Here is a 17,925-nt window from a genome sequence, read left to right on the forward strand (position 1 = left end):
ATTGAGTAACTTGTGAAACTATTTCCCCACACTTTCTCAGAAGGAATCTGATGATTGCCAGTAAATTGAGAAAACACCGAATAGGATGAATACTTGTAGTTGCTGTGTTCACCTCAAGACACCAGGGGGCACATTAAATAATACAAATCATGTGCCAGCACCCACTGAACTTGTGGCCTGTGTGTTTGAACTGTGTGCCACTTGGAGTGGTGTGCTCTTTGGAATTTAAAGAGCAGCAGCGGGAATGTCAGATGGTGGACAGAGGATCTGGACAAACATGCCATGTACACACACACCAAGGATATAAATCAGACAACACAAGTGTTCAAAGAATGCCTTGTCCAAGGGTTATTTTAAACAGTTTGAGAAAACAACTTAACATATGCTGTTACTGTACTGACAGAGTCAGTCGTCTTTGTTTGACAGAAATATGGAAATAACAGATCTAAGGAGGAAAAATATTCACATTCATATACCAACCAAAGCATTAAATGCAATGCACCTTGCTTTTTTAAATAAAGTTTGAAAGGTTTGCAAACTCCAATCAATAGCTCAATAGCTCATGAGACACATGATCACACTGATTTTCATCCAAACTAGCCACTGTGAGCTTGGCTCTGACCACCAACACTAAGGTATGTTAACTCTCTCTTTTGTTAATAGCAAACATATCCATAAAATATATTACATAAAGATAAAATATTCAAAAATATATCAACATCTTAAAACATAATAATTACCGGTAAGCTGTGAAACCGGCTAGCTAATAAAACAAACATGTTTAATCAATTTATTGCTTGTTAAACCCTTTCAAAGTGTTCATTTCATATGTGAGTCTTGTTTTGATAGACATGGATGTGGACTGCGAGGTAGCTGGTTTGTAGAGCGCCATGTTTTTATTGTCTAGTTGTATATAGCTAGCTAGCTATTTGTTTAGCTTATCTAATTGACAAGCTAATGAAAAAAGCAGTAACATTTCTTTCACCAGTGATAAATTAGTGTGTTTATAAATGGGTATATATTGTTTTTATAGCACATTAAACCAAACATTAATAAGTACAAAGGTAGCTCATGCTATTTAAAAAAGCTGACCTGAATACTACTAAAAGACGTAGTTTATGTACTTATTTTAATCCTAAATTGCTCATAATGTGGTCATATTGCTTCATACAGCAAAAATGATAAAACAGTGTGTTTGGTTGTGTGTTTTTACGGACTTGTCTTCCGGGTTCAGTTTTTGGGTGATCCGGTCCTGGTTTTGATTAACTGCCCTCCTCTCCGTACACTTGAACGGGAGGCAGGTAGACTCTCCGCCGCCCGTCAGGCTCCGGCTCCAGCTTCCTACAGGTGGTTGTGGTATTTTCCGGGTTTTTATTTGTACTTTTCCTACTTTTCCTTGTGTTTTTCTCTCTCTCTCTCCAGCCTGCACTGTGTCTGGTTGAATTTGAATAGACTTTGGGAGGCAACGTCTCCAGTGTACACCAGCACAAAGTCCCATGCTTTGAAAAACAAAAAATATGGCGGGATTGAAGGATTATACTACCTCGAATTTAATCGCAGCAGCAGCAGCAGGAAGGCAGTTTGGGTTGAGTTTGTTTTAAAGCTGTGAGAGTTTTTTTTCTTCTTTTAAATACGTGAACACTTTTCGCTGTCGCTGGAGTTGTTGGTATGAAATAAATATGCCCTTTCATCTGAGGAGTGTTGAGCCGCGGCGTGTGAGTAGGTTATCGGCGAGGGATGGCTGGAAGCACGGGGAAGAACCCGGGAGACGCAAACTGCGAAAGCCCGTTTTATTCTCGTCTTGGGATGAGGTTAGCTGTCACACGCTGACCAGCATAATTCACCAACTTTCCGATCTTTCTCGACATGCCAGCGACATCTTCCTGGGCATCGAGATGGAGGCAGGGATGGTGTTCAGAAGATCCTGCAGGATTCAGGGGAGGCTGCACATTCTGCAGAATGAAGTCCGCAAGTTGGATCCAAAGAAAGTCAACATACGTAAGTTTTGTTCAGGAAACAGTTGAATCTCCTCTTTGTGTCCACACAACAGATGCATGATATCATTAAGGCTTTGCTGTTGGCAAATATTAGGATTAAACACTTATATTTGTATTTTGATGTGCATATGATACATTTATTTTGTGGGTTGGTAGGAAGGTAACTTTTAATTTGAGACATCTGAATTGGGGAGATATGGTTATTATTGCTCGGGTCCAAGGTGACTGTCATGTTTTGTCCATTGAAAGAAAGAGGAGTGACCTGTGCCTTCTGAACACATGGCTGTGTTTGTCTGGATTCAAACTTATGTTAATAGGGACACTGAATCCTGTCAGAAATGATGGATTTCCCCTCAACGTACCCACCATCTGTGTTTAGGTCTTGCTACCACAGAACCTCCCCCCCCTCCACTACTGGCTACTGTTTGATAAATGTAAACAAAACAGAAAGATTAATGGAAAACCAATTTCCTGACTACAGTGATTTGGTTTGCTTGCCATTGTAAAGCTGCTCCTTGTAGTCTCTCTCTCTCACACACACAGTGGTTATACATTAACACTGTGTCTGACTCATGTTGTTGGTGGCAGTGACCGTGCCTGTCATTTTATCTGCTGGGACACAGACCTGTTGAGCGAACACATATTTAATTTAGCATAGTGCTGCACAGCCCATTTGTTTATGTAATTTTCCTCTGAGGTATATTTCAACATTGCTTTTTACAAGACCGGCCCTGTTCCACTGAACATTAGTGAAAGACGAGGGTTTAATTTATGACTCATTGGCTTTGGTTTCCTTTGAGCTGTCTTCTTCCTGTATTGGATCTGTAGCTGATCGCCCCATCGTTGGTCTGGATGTGACTCACCCTTTCTCTCTCTGTCTCTCTGTCTCTCACACAAAGTTGAAAATTCATGATAAGCCGAGCAGACAGATCCCAGACATAAACTAATGTGATGTATGATGAGCAATGAATTGAACACAGACTGATACTTGCATCATCCTGAGCTGGCTGCTCCTCCTTCTTACCTGTAGGTGTTGATGCAACTTGGGTATTTTTAAATTATTTTTTGCTAAAGACAAGGTGTGAGAGAGTAGCAAGGAATGCAGATGAATAGCTCCTATATAGCCACAAGTTTAAAGCACTGATTTTAGATTTATTGCAAAATTCTCTCTCTTTCCACACATAAAGACACTTGCCTGTTGTGGTGCCCTGTAGGACAGCAGATACGGATTTGAATACATCCTACAGACACCTGGGAGAGGTGCATATAAATGAAAGCTACTGTGTAACTTCCCCGACTGCATGAGAACAAAGCTCTGATAGAAATGCCATCATTTTCACAGCTGCTTCATGCTACTAACATATGTGTTAGTGTAACTAGTGTGGGTTTTAACCACAAATCAATGATGAGACACAAGGACATGACATCTTCTCTTTAGTGTACAAGTGACTACCAATCGCTAAAGAATATTATACCATTTTCTCAGATGATAGTTTAGTATACTAACTGGTCTCTCACACACACCACACCGTTGTCTTATACTACTGTGGGTCAGGATTCCTACGCTAACCTCCATTCAGAGATGGGATCATGTTACCGGTGAGGGGCAACAAGAAGGGGCCCTTATATGTCGGGAGTCTGACATTGAGAGAAGGGCATAGTGCATGTGTGTGTCTGCCTGTATGCTCAAAGTAATCAAGAGCAGTTGGAACAGGGACATGATAGGCAAATGGGATTTCCTCTTTCTGTGTATTTCGACAGTCTCATGCCAGTGTTAATCCATTTCTGCTGAGGCTCTAGGCATCAGGGCAAAGTTCAGAGGTCATTCCCTCTCAAGCCTCAGAGGGGAACACCTGACACTCAGTCAAGAGTTTAAACAAAGTCTAGTTTGGATAGCCTGGATTTTTGCTGCAGGCTGACAAGGGCCACCACCTCAGCTATGCTTAGGAAATAGAGCTGGGTTGACATACCCTTAACTGGAATTATGAATGGAAGTTTAATCCAGACTCAGGCACTGTAAATAAAAACAGAATCAGATCCTAGTGTGCATTATTCCATTACCATATGTATTGAATTTTTGAAGACTCATTTGTATAAGATTTTATTTAACATATAGAAACAGTCAAGTATTTTAGTACTTGCAAAATAAGGCCTAATGGACTTTTCCAACAATGAACCCACCAGACTTCCTTAACAAAATCCCTATTTTTACCAACACTGGAGTGTTGTTGATCTACCGTGTTGTGATGTTTTGGTGTTTTAAGAACATCCATCTATATTTAAACATTTTGGCACACCAAAGTGACACAAAGGCGCATGCAAACTGACCATCTAAAGCTGCAGTAAACAAATGTTTTGCAAGGTAAAAGGACTATTTGGTTAATGGAGTCTGGTGGCTTTTAAAATGGCTCTAAAGGCACAGTAATGATTTTCTTAATATAACGTACACTTAAACTGCTAACCTTTGTTTTAGGTGGCCGAAATACATGATGTTGATGACTTTGCCCACAGCAGCTGGGACCAAACTGTCCCAATAACGTCCTCTTTTTCAATGCAGTTCAGTGTTTTAATGACACCTTTTGCTCTTGTTGTTTGTCTGCTACTAAAACTAATGGCATAACAGCTCACACTTTACTCACACTATACACTATAAAACACCAACATGAACAGATTATGTGATCCCGAGTAGACAGATGGCCTCTTTGCATCATCTACTGGCATGTTGCATGTTTTGTGTGACATGTGCCTTTAACTATATGTTAAACACTATGTCTGCTCTCCTAAATATAGCCCTGTGTTGAATGGGGAGTATACGCTATCTTAGTAGGTCTTTAAAGTAGGTCAAACTAGTGAAGGTTAATTGGAGTTGGGAGGGTGTTCCTGTCAGATATCTTGGCTGATTAGCTACTGGATTCTATGAAGTTTGGAAACACGCAGAGTAAAAAAAGATGTGTCCAGGTGACCTGTTAATGTCTACAGTCCATCTTCTCTGTCTGTTTGACACACACACACACACATGCTAAACTGTCTGCATTCCTTTCTCTATCCCTCAGATATTTATAGACATATGTCTGATGATCTTTCATCTGTAGCATGCTATCATGTTAAGGCCGTGTTGCTATGTTTAAGTGTTTCTCAAAGACCTTTGTGTGTGTGTGGGAACATAGACACTGGACATTTGCAGCTCCAGCCAGGGCTGCTGAACTGGTGAATAAATCCAAATTGTGTCCGTATCACAGTCCAAAGAATAAAAAAATCCTGTCTGGATAAGCTAATTGGTGTGTTCAGGTTTTTAACTCTCTTTCCTGTTTGCCACACACGCACTTCAATTCCCTCTATAGTACTATTCACTCAGATTCACTGGGGTCCCCTTCATTCATTGATAGAGAGCAGTCATTACGCCATCAGAATCCACAAGTCAGTTCCCACAGGGCCTGTTCCAGCAACAGGAGCTTGGCCTGGTTCTAGAGGTTGACCTGCTCCCATGGGGAACAAAGGAGATGTAGCAGTCTAAGTGTAAGGATATTGCCCCTGAACTGCATCTGACTTGGACTGTATGATACTGTGTGTGTCCAGCTGCCCTCTCTCACGGCTCTGTGCAGACTGCCTTCAATTTAGATGGCCAGAAAACAGAGGACTGTTCAGATGAAAGAATGAGTGATGCATTTTCTGTATATTTAAACACACCAGCCTGTCTTGCATGTCCTTCCTTAGGCTGTCAGTGTTAGTGTAATACGCTTGTTGATCATTACATATGAGGTCTTGACTCCAGATGCTTTCACTCAGTGCCGTCCTGCCGTTTCTCTGCTTAATAAAACTTAATCTGTCAGAGACCGATTTGCTGCTGAGGGCATGAGACAGTAAAGTTAATAAGAAGACAGCTAAATTTAGAGTTTTTTATCTTTGTGTGCTGCCCTGACTGTAAGCCCCAATATGAGCAGCTGTGTTAACCAGATCATTCAGCAGTAGACAATTGTGTATTTTATTGCTTATTTTCTTGCCATGATTCAATGATAGAGCTCAGCTGTTTCACAAAAATACTAAAAGTACCTAATGAAAATATTCTAAAGGTTGGTTGAAGCCAGTGACAGACGCTTAATACAGTCATCTGCTAAGTGTTTTTTTATTAGAAAGTGCCTGACCTTTCCTGTCAGTTTCCATTAACGAAGTCAGGACACTACAGTTTGGCACCACTTGATATAACATGAACCACTACCCAAACCCCTACTTTCAAGTTGGCAATTGAGGATGTGTGGGCTAATCCAGGGTTTAATTCACCAGCAGGCAGCAGAGCAAGATTTAATCCTCACTGTGGTAACCTCTGCCATGAAGGGATGGAGTGGACATCCCCAGGGTTCCTAGATCTTATTTGGTGTTTTTTTTGTTAATCTGTTTGAATAAATGTGCACATATGGGCTCACATTTACTTTCCTATTTTAATTTTACATACATTTGTTTATAATACAGGATTCATGTCATTAAGTACTCCACATAATGGGTTCACTCACTACAACAACAGAGTGGTTGAAGAGTTCACATTGAGGCCTTGCTCTAGATTTTACACAGCTATTGTTATGGAGGGAGAGTATCAAAAACAGCTGATCACGTCCAAATGTGATTCCTCTTTATAGACAAACAAGGTCTAAACTGATTGCAGATATGAGATGAAATCTCTTGGGCAATTTTGAGATGTACAAATATTTATTCCTATACAAACTCTGGCAAAACATTTTCACAGCTTGTTTGTCCCTGTGTGAGTGCACACATGATGTTTCAGCATTTTCTATTGTCACTTTCTTTTTTTCTTTCCCTTACCATTTCCTCTGTTTTAAAGTCTCTTCCTCTCCCTCCCCTTTCCCTTATTCCCTGTCCTATCTCTCTCTCTCTCCCTCTCTCTCTCTCTCCCTTTCTCTCTTCCTGTTATTTCATATGGTTTGCAGACCTTTCCTCTCTCATCTCTGTCTATCCTCTACACTTTGATGTCAGTGCTCATACTGCCACACTGACCACAACAAAGACAAGACCCCTGCTCATCTTTCATCTTTCCCTCACTCCATCTCTTTAATAATCACTTTCTGTTTTGCACTATGCATTGCTCTTTACTGCTTTTGTCTAAATCAATAGTAATTAATAAAAAAACTACACATGCAGTGCCAAATTAAGATCCATAAATGTTTAAGATTACTTTATAGAAAGCTACCATTTGTCTCTGTCACTCATGTCTTTAATGCTGTGGGTGTGGAGCTTGGCAGCTGACACACTGCTTGATCAACCAAACTTACCTCCTACGCAAAACAAGCTTTTATTTGCTTAAAAACCAGAATCTTTGGATTTACTCTTGAATGTCTCAACACAGTAGCAGTGCAAGTGTGATGGACCTTGACACTAGGTCTGTACCTTGATAGAGAACAATGTATACTATGTTATGGATAACCAGCTGCAGCCTTTTGCTGTGCTTTTTTTGTGGTTTTGGAAGCACTATGTCCTGTGTAATATTATAGTGTTACTGATGTGTACAAGGGGCAGACAGACAGACAGGCAAACACAGTACAGTACATAATGACATACTGCAGCAGGTGGGAGCTCATCTAACAGGAGCATAAAGGCTATTGTTATCCTGCACTGCACTGCACGTAAGGCCTGGAAATGCAAACACATGTGCACACACACACAGACTGATGGCCTCAGGAAAAATAAACATGGATTTTTCTGCCACATCTGTCACTTGTACCACTTAGCCAACACACACATCCACGCAATCAAATACAGTGAGAGGTACATACTGTGGCCATTCCTTAATGAATAACAATTAAAGACTTAAAACTATGAGTCACTGTGTAGAAAATAGCACCATGAATATAAAATATCTGTGTCCAGGACTTCTGTGGAATCTGTTGTGAAGATCAAATGCAACAGATTAATTTTGGGCTAAGGCTGAATACTTGGATTTTAAAACTGTCATGGGAGTTGGAGGTGGACTGTTTGCTATATTTGGATTTGCAGATATTTCCTTCGAAAACAGCTGTTAGCTGGGTCTTTTCAGGCATAATTTTAGTAATGTAAACACTTGTGACAACTTGAATTTCCTCAGCTGAACAAACAAACCAGCGGGAGATAAGTATATTCCTCAAACTATCAGACATAATGTTTAATATGTGGGTTTGTTTATACTATCATGTCAATGTACAGTAAATAAAAAAAGTAGGTTATCTCGATTTGCACAGATTTGATTACTTAGCTGTAATGGAAAATTCCCAGATTTGAGTTTGATTTGAGTAGGATGTGTGTATGAACTGTCAGCACTGGAAATGATGGTGGTTTGAGGCAGGGTAATATGTCAGCATTGTGGTAAGTTGCGTTTACTGCTGCTGCTGCAGGGAGTCTGTAAAGAGAGATGGACATTAGGAACAGAAATTGTCGTCTCTTCACTTTCACTAGGGCTGCTGTTCATAATTATATAATGACAATAACAAATTTGATGATTTTTCGTATTGGATTATGCTAGGCAAAGTTGACTTCCTGTTTTGGTCACCGCCCTGCCTTCACTGTTTACGTCAAAGAATGGCAACACAATCTGTTGCCCTCAATTCCTGCTAACGGTCAAAGTGTCCATTGTCATCACGTTGACCTAGGTTATTATGTATACATGCCCCGCCCTCCACTGTATGACACCCATTAGTGACTACATGTATGTGGTTTGGTTGGTGCACAATTGCATGTGGAGAAAGTTACAACAATCTGCAAACACATGAGACTTGCTTATCTCTGTCTCTGTCTGACTTTTTGTCTGCTGTTGAGTCACTAAGACGTAAGTGACCTAACATAATCTCTCACACAGTGTCAGTTTGTTTACTGTTCTAATTTGTCTTTCAGTTAGTTAAAACAAATAGGCTATAATGGAATGCTTCTGTCCTTATCACCTGGAGTAGATTCTTGACTCATCATCTGTTTCACTCTGTCTCAACAGATCACTGCATGCCATGTGCATAGTGTCTGTCACTATGAAGTATGACATACTCGATGCAGGAATCCCCTTTGACTACTGCAGCAATTCCTGTCTGCCTCATTCACAGAGACCTCATTGTGTGTGTGTGTGTGTGTTTTGTCTGTAGCACAAATCAGTATTTCCCTGTGATAGAAGGATTACTCCAGCAGGTGCCATGTCTGTTCTTGTAAGAGGTGTAGTATTGTGTGGTGTCTGTTTATATTTTACCATAATTGCAGCCCACATGAAGCCAAGGGAGTTTTAAAAACCTGCTTGTGTCCTCCTGAACTTCCTGTGTCATTTCTCTTATATTTTTCCACATTTTTTGATTTTCCTCTGCATTCCACACATCTAGAATGTTATATCTGCGAAGCGGTCTATTAAACATGAATGTATTCAGAGGGAGAAATTAGTTTAAAAGGACTAGTTGCAGCATGTGCACATCTGTTCACGCTCAAACAGAACCTTAGCATAGATGATCACACACAAACAAGTTAATAGCCTTGAAGATTTGCTATGGCATCATAATTATGCTTTTAAGTATGTTTGTGTCATAATTAACTAAAACTATGGTTAAACAACTGCAATGACTGCTGTCTCCGACATGTGTGCTGAACAGTTAATATTGAATAACCTGTAAATTATAACATTAATTACTGCATTTATTCAATAACAGCCCTTCCGTGTTTTGCTTTTGTAAAACTTTGTTGAAACTAATAAATCTTTAAAGGGACATGTTATCTCTCCTTGGTAAAGAGGCTTCTTCTGAGGTTGATCTGGTCAACCGGTCAGTCACACTGATGATTGATTCTAGTTGTGGGAACAGGAGAGCATAAAAACCATGTGCTGTCAGCTGATGTGGACTGGGTTTGAGATCAGCTTCTCTCATGATGTAAAGGGAGTCAACGTGGACACTCATCTCATTTCAGTATTTTTTTGTGTGTATAGCAAATCAAGAAAGCTCAAGTTGTGACTAAGCTTATCCATTATTCCTCCTTGTAAAACCTATCATGTGACAGTTGTTATGCTGCATTAATGCTACTACTCTACTGCTTACCTAAGTTTTGGGTTGTGAAAATGAAGTATATGAGCTTATCAAGTGGATTTGATGCTGATCTATACACATCGCCAAAACAAGGAGATGTTAGCCAAATGTCAAAGAGCCAAGATGTATAATAAAGGCTAAACATGTGCAAATCAGAAGTAAAAATGGCTAAAAATGAAACAAATACAGTTAAAAAGAGATTACTAGAGAAGTTGAAATGCTGTGTGTATTGTTATATTGTGTGCATCAGAAAATAGTATTTTATACCACACAAATACAAACATATACACACACGCAATAACTAAAGTTCTGCACATCTGTATGCTCTGTACTTCTTAATGTGCTGTTTTGTCCAGAAGTGTGTGTGTATGTGTGTGTGAGAGAGAGAGAGAGAGAGAATGAGTGTGTGTGTATGTGTGTCTGTGTTTAAAAGAACAAGAGAGCACAGTTACAGAGGCCCTCCCATGCCACACAGTGAGAGGGGATTTTCAGAGTCAGTGATGGGGATTAGGAAGAATATTATTTCATACAGCTTCAGAATGGTTAATCTCCTAAAACCCTCCTGGAGTTTGCACGCCCATTCCTGTTACTGCCCACTAATACAGCCTGTGAAGCTGAAAAGACAGCGTTTGATGGAGAACAACTTATGTGTGTGTGTGGCTGTATTTGTCTCTTACTAGTTGAATAAGAAAGGTGGGTTTGGGGATATGCAATTATGGATATCAGTAATTACCTTATACTGTGTTCAAATGATGACATTTGAGCTTGTTTTATAATATAATAGTCGTCGTACTAAAAGTGCCTGTGAAGTTGTGTTGCTGTGTGGCCACAGTGGAATTTGCTGCTCCTGCTGCTTTTGATGGCTTGATTTTTTTTTTCTCTGTCCTACACTGAGGTTTGTGCAGGTCTGCAGAATCAGATGGGGCTAGATTATAAATATAAAGCAGACTTTCTTTTCACTTTTGTGTTCTTCTCAAAAACACAAAAGTGGCTCTTTCCATCGACAAGAGTTCTGCACAAAGGTGTTTAAATTTGAATGGCCAAACCTTTTGGCTGCAGAGCTCAATGTGTTTTCTTGAGGCTACTGCCAGCTAATGTCCTCGTATGTTGACTCAGCTGTGTTTTTGACCTTCTCTCTGTGTGGAAGACAGAATGTGTGTCAAGTCATTACCATTATAGTTGTTTGATTAGGCCTGAGCCCCAGGTATTTAAAAAAAAATGGTGTTGTAGATAGAACAAAGATTCCAAACACTGCTGCTCCTCACTCACGTTTCTCAGTTAAAGATGGAGGTTTAATGGATGTCAGTTGTGGCACAGATGTGTGTGGAAAAGCACCCCCTATTATGTCAAGTAACGTGCTGTCCTGGCATGTCATGTCCAACACGAGAAAACACACAAGTTACTGAGTTAGTCTGTCTGTTACGTGCCATTTTTACATTACTGCCAATACATTTGTGTGATTACTGCAAAGTCAATTCACCCTGGATTAAAAGTTAATATTACGCATGAAGCATGATATTAGTGGGTTTTTTTTGTCCAGTATGACAGGGACTTAGTGTTCAGACTTTGCAATTGATTTAAATGCCCTTTTCATGCAGTGTTACAAATGATGTAATGTGACAGTTGTAAGATAAACTCTTTAACTTTTGTTGTCCAGGTCTGGATCTGATAGCATTGCTTCCAGCTGTAGGACACGGAGCCATCTTGTGCTTGCTGGTGTATCAGGTGACTATTATTGCGCACCTGTCAGTGGTGTCATCTGGGAAGACGTAGTTCTAGGGCAGTTTCACTCGAGTTGATTGTGAAGGATCTGGTTCCTACCTCAGAGCAATTTTTCCTGTTTTTGGGGTATGCGTGTTACATGATTTGGTGTCCAAATCCTCACTTGTTTTGTTCTGCATGGTCAGGAACATTTGTAGTTTCTTAGTTGTAGTAGTTACTATTTGATAAGAATAGCATTTGTTGTTAAGTTGTGGGTAAATGTATCTGGGCCTGACATAATCAGTGAGTTAATGGATTTGTTGTTTGTCAGAAAACCCATCAGCAGATAATCAGACACAACAGTGGAGCCTGCATTTGGTAACGTGTCAGATGATCTAAACCATTAACACACCTTTATCTTAAACCAAGACCTTTCACCTTTTAAACACTGACATCGCCTGCATGTCTGTCTCCTGCGATTCTCAACTCTTTCTATCTCACACACACATACTTGGACACCCCACGGACACACACGGGGACACATATACACACACACACCTCCCTCCTTCGTTTGATCTGTTACCCTCAGTGAGGCCCACAGCAGCAAAAAGGCGGCACCACATAAAAGAAGAAGCCCCCCCTCTTTTCAGTAAAGCACCCTGAACCACAAGAGACTGCCCTACGCTCCTACTGTCTGCCCCCCCGCCCATCGCCCCCAATCCTCTTGGGACTGGAAAAACTTGGTGCAGAGTCTCAAAGGTCCTGGATGAAGTTAGGGCAGGTTAATAGGCGCAGTGCGCAAGCTCGGCCTTGAGGGAGCAGCCGTCCTCTGGGCCCTCAAAGCTCTGGAAGTCTGGAGATGAGACTGAGGGTCTTTGTTGTGGAAAGACTGAGACAGTGATGAGTGGTCTGGATGGAAATGTCAGATCCCCCAGGGCTGGGAGGAAAGGAGAAATCCATCAATCTTTCTCTTTTATCAATCATTTATGAATAAGTGGGGTCTTTGTTCTTCATCCTGCTATCTTATATGACCCATTTCAACATTTTGTCTGATATATTCTCTCTCCTCACTCGTTCTGTCTCTCTTCCTTCTCATAAATAAAGGGAAGAAATAAATAAAAGGAAGCACATCTCAATGGCCAGAGATGCAAACATGCTTGTAAACAAATCAGATGTGAAAAATACGACCTTGTGATTGTAAGAATGGCTTATTTTCTTTTAGTTTTCACACAGAATTCACAGTCACTGAGTTTGTCCTCTTCTTAGGCCTTTGTTCACTTTCTTAGACTGAATTTCTAAACCTGTCACTCCTACTCTCCTTATCCTCTCCCTTCCTCTCCTTTTTTTCTCATTTTGTACAAACTTTTCTAAAAGTGTTTTTTGGACCAGTTTGTTTCTGACACTGAAGTCAGACACAAACACATGCATTCTTGGCTGGTATGTAGCCCTTCCAGCATATGCTGACCATTCTGTAACAGTCCCAAGTCTGGTCCAATCTACTGAGAGGGAGTCAGTGGAAATGACAGCATAATGGAGGTGAATGCAAGTGTTGAACTGCTTGATAAAGAGAAGAAAAAAGGCTGTAAGCAGGTGGGTCACTCTGTTTTTTTAGTGTTCTCAAAGAATAAACTATGGCACACAACCTTACACAGTTTTTTAAACACCACTCAATGCATGAATGGATCTGTTGTGTTCAGATGTATTCCAACAGTATAGGCACAATTAGCAATCTAGCTAAAAGATCATATGACAAGATTGAAGATGTAGTTTTTTCACAGTGATCACCGTGACTAGTTGTGGATGTGGTTGCCTGGATGCAAAGCCTGTTATTTCAGTTTAATGGCTGGAAGTTGAACTCTGAACTCACAAAGATTTGTGGTTTGTTTTCTGATTGCTGTGTGACACTCTCACACACAGCATTTCCTGTCACCTCGTCACTTGACACTCTCCATTAAAGTACCATCCTTCACTCGCTGCTAACCAGCTAGCCCCAGCCTGTCCTGTCTTGTGTTTTTTGAACCTGCCGAGGTTTTTGTTTTCGCAGTGCTCAGCATCATTTTGCTTCCTCCCTTCTTCTGGACTACAATACTTCCTTCGTAGACAGTCGCTAGTTTTAGTAGTTGACCTTCTTTGCTCTCTGGAACCCAGAATTTGCAGCAAGTAAAGTACTGCCACTGACAAGGGCACCATATGGTCCACTTGAGTCCATCCGCAAGACTGGAGACTTACTTGAGAGGCAGCTGAATGACATTAAGGACTGCAGCTTAACAGCAGTCTGACTGGCAGGCCTGCAGATAAGGAAAAATGATCCAGGAAAACTGAGATGGGTTCCTCTCAGAAGCTGATCATATCAAATGATCAAATACAATGTATATGCATCAGGTCACCCGCCACTTTATTTTTAAGTAATCGGTTTATATAATAATTTAGTAATAATAATAAACACTATTCAATAGATTGGTTTGTGGCATAAACATTTGAAGAAAAAGATGTGAGAGGAAATTCAGAGATGAGACTAATGAATAGAAGGGTAGAGGTCACACAGAGAAGGAGCATGGAGGGGAGCGAGGGGAAGAAAGGAGCAGGGACTTATGGTAAACAGCCACTAATAACATAACTGCCTGTCCTAATTGGTCAGGGTTTGTGTGTGTGCTTCATTGGTGTGTATTGGAGAGAGAGAGAGTTGCCTCTTCAGAAAAACAGCTGTCTGTAGCTTCTTAAGACTGGGGGCAGTAGGTCGGAGGGAGCCCCCTTAACCAGCAAAGCCGTCTAAACACACACACTCATACACGCACACCCTGTCTCTTCACCATATGGGAACCCAACCCAGTAGGCCTTTCATGTGGTTGTGGGTTTGGGAAGAGATGGGAGGGGAGGAAATTTCAGGAGCAGGGAGGTGACAGAGGAGGTCTAAACAGTACTCCTCCTTCTCTACTCTTCCTTGTCTCATCCCTTTGTTTCAGCTCAAGACTTGGGGTTCATATTTTTCAGGGGTTTTAAGCAACAGAGCGGTTTTGTGGTTTGGACTCGACCCTAGGAGTTTGGGCGGAGTGCTTTGGGTGTAGTTGACTAAGATTTGCCACATGTGAGGTTAAGCAATTAAAGGTTGCACCCCAATCCTCCACTGAATATTGAAGACTTTTTATGCCCACTCACTCAACATGGATGAAATTCGTGTGGATAGATGTTCTTTTTGAATGAATCACCTTATTATATTATATCTTGTGACCACCTCACCTTGTGCATTTTGAGTTAAACTAGATGTGGTGCTGCACGTTTCAGTCTCTTTCTTCCTTCTCATTTAATGTACTCTCTCTATCATCTGATCTCACATAGAAGCCCATTGTATGAGCTCACATCTAAAAGCCACTGATAGCATGACCAAGACGGCTTTAAACACAGTACTGCCATAAATTATGTGCACACACAACTACAATGTTGAATGCAGACTTCACTGTCATTGTATTGGTGTTATATTTCAAAAGTTGAAAGTAGGAATATCTTATCCGAAACTGTGCAGCTGCCTCAGGTTGTGTGTCTTCTCTTGTGTCACTCTCCAGCAAAACACTTTGCTCTTGTCATAGCCTAACATTATTAGTCTCATTGTCTTTAGTAGCCCATATTGCATCTTGTATATGCACTATATTAACGTGATTCTAATTTGTAGCCATTGTGCGGACCGAGGGTTAAGGCAACGATCCTGTATGTGTACAACAAAATGGCAGGGCAAATAAATTCAGGGCTTGACAGAATAATGACTCCCAAAATTTCTGTCATCTTGAAGAAAACAAAAGGAAAAACATATCCATGAGGAACTAATCACGAGTAATAGTAGTGTCATCATCTTGGTGATGATAAATTATGCAGCTTACAGGAAACATGGTTTTCATGTACTTCGTGTCATAGTTAGGATTACAGTTACAGTAATCAGACATTGATATTTAAGGCATCATTTACATATTGTTTGGTTTCGGTGTTATTATTTTTATCAGTTCCTCCCTCTTTAGAATATTATCCCTCTTCTTCCTGTTGTGAGAATCCGTCAGCTGGGCAATGGCTGATTTTAACCAGGCCAATATATTGTTTACACTCTGACTGGCAACGTGAGACTTGAGAGCACAGTTTAAGTGTAATACTTAGCTAAACAGACTTCACGCATTGGCTTGCTTGCCAGCTGAGTATAACAGGGCTTCCTCCTTGTTTGCTCTTCACTTGTAAGGTTTTCCTAGTGTGCAACCAAAACAAGACTAAATTTAAAAAGCTTTTGGTACCACTATCCTGGGTTTCCCTACAGATTTACAGAGATATCTTTGTGTCATAATAAATTTGCTCTTGGCTACTTTCAATACTGAACTTTGCGAAGCACAGATTACCGATGATCTGCTTATAAAGCTTCAGTTTTATGAAGAATAATTGGTGGTTTCAAAATCCAACCAAACATAAACTCTGAAAGTTATTTTACCTACCTACACAATATTTAAATCTCAAGAATGAATTCCTAATTCATTTATGGACACACACAGTCTTTGCTGCCAGTTGCTGTTTACTTCATGTAGTGTTTCACAAGAGCTGAACCCCTGAGAGACGACACAGACACAGTCCCTGCTGTCTTCATGCTGTTTGTGTGGTCAGTGTGCCCTGCTGCTACTGTGTGGTGGTGACATTTAGTGATAGCATTCTGTCTGTCTTTTCTCTGCTCTAGCTCTCCACTGATGCTTTCCAGACACACACATACACACTGCTGCCTCATAGTGCAGCAACTGTGGTTAATATTAGACACACATGTCATTTCTGTCTTTAACTGTAAAAATGACATTAAAAATCAGCATGAATCAAACGTTTTTTGGCCTGTTTATGTGTGTTTTTGTGCAGATTTGTGTGCACACATCTATATCCATAATTGTGTTTATGTGTGGCTGATTAAAGGCCTTGTCAGTTTTTTTCACACGGTGCTAATGAGTGTGAATTAGGCATTAAATGCTGAGGAGTGTGAGAAAAGGTCTGGTCACACACACACACACACACACACACAACATACAGACAGAGGCAGGGCAGCCCATGTGGCAGCGTTTTTAATCCTGTGTGTCATTTCAACCACAGCAGTGTGTACAATTGCGTGCACTCCTTCATATTGAAAACACATCTTAAACAGTAGTTGGTCTGTTTCAGCATTTCTGGAGGTCTTGAGGTTTTTATGATGTTTTTGTTTTGCATTTTACTGTCGGGTTTTGTCATTGTTAAGTTTCCCCCTTCCCCCTGATTTTTCCAACTGGGGATTTTACATATGAGGAAGTGAAGAGAGGAAGAAGGTGAGGAAATGTGACGAAGAATTTGTGCTTTTGTTTTTTTGTGAATGCTCAGTTGTTCACAGTTGTGGCAACAGCTCTCTGGCTTTTTGCACGTACCAGATTGTTGACATGTACACAAGCTGGACAAGTTGTGAAGATGTGTGAGGAAAGAAGGACAACAATGCATACAAAGATGCCTGAACTAGAGAGAGTACAGAAGGCTACATAAATATAGAGTCCAACTAATAAAACCCACTTTAAAGAGGAGAGTAAAAGTGGGGCTTTCCCCGCTTTGAACTTTGCAGAAAAAAATGACACTGCTTAATAAAAATGAATTAGAGACAGTATTTTTTTTGTTTTTACCATCCTTCACCTTCCTCACCTCTTTCTGCTGGTATTTAAGCTATCCTCTCTCTGTCCACACTTCAGACCATTAACCATGAACTAACCCTTTGTAACCCATGCATTTCCAGCATCCTGTGGGAGATGGTGCTGTCAACTCTATCCTGTTCCTTTTCCTGCCCCTTGTCCCCATCCTCCCCACACCCCAGACCCTTGACAGCACACTCAGAGGACAAAAAATCTTAATCGGACAGCTGCCTCATCCAACCATCTCCATCAGGTTGTCCATTGTGATTGTTCTCTTGTCCAGCCGCAGGATGTGACACGTCTCTCACCGTTGTTTCCTGTTGGACTGGAAAAAGTAGAACAGCATTGATGAATTTGACTGCGGAAAGGGTTAGCCAAAAGGTTTCCGCATTCTACGCAAGTTATGATTAAAGCAAACAATGTAAGCACCGGTGTTTAGGGTTGTTTACACACATAATTACCCTCTTGACAGGCTTTAAATATAGGACACAGTTGATATATTGCAATTTAACTTGATGTGCTTTGAGAATGACATGTTGA

The 17,925-nt window shown here is 40.6% G+C and overlaps 1 protein-coding gene across 2 annotated transcripts in view; it reads left to right on the forward strand.

The window, feature by feature from the left end:
* Nucleotides 1-1,312: 1,312 nt before the first annotated feature.
* nhsl1b (NHS-like 1b) overlaps nucleotides 1,313-17,925 on the forward strand; it is an 83,172-nt gene continuing 66,559 nt past the window's right edge. The window contains exon 1 of one of the 2 annotated variants that reach the window (XM_028396990.1): nucleotides 1,313-1,998. In XM_028396990.1, coding sequence (XP_028252791.1) covers nucleotides 1,680-1,998 — 319 coding nt within the window. In that variant the 5' untranslated portion in view covers nucleotides 1,313-1,679. The remainder of the gene's footprint in view (nucleotides 1,999-17,925) is intronic. The other variant, XM_028396991.1, reaches the window with a different exon arrangement.

Source organism: Parambassis ranga, chromosome 24 (assembly GCF_900634625.1).
Source record: "Parambassis ranga chromosome 24, fParRan2.1, whole genome shotgun sequence".
Lineage (NCBI taxonomy): Eukaryota > Metazoa > Chordata > Actinopteri > Ambassidae > Parambassis > Parambassis ranga.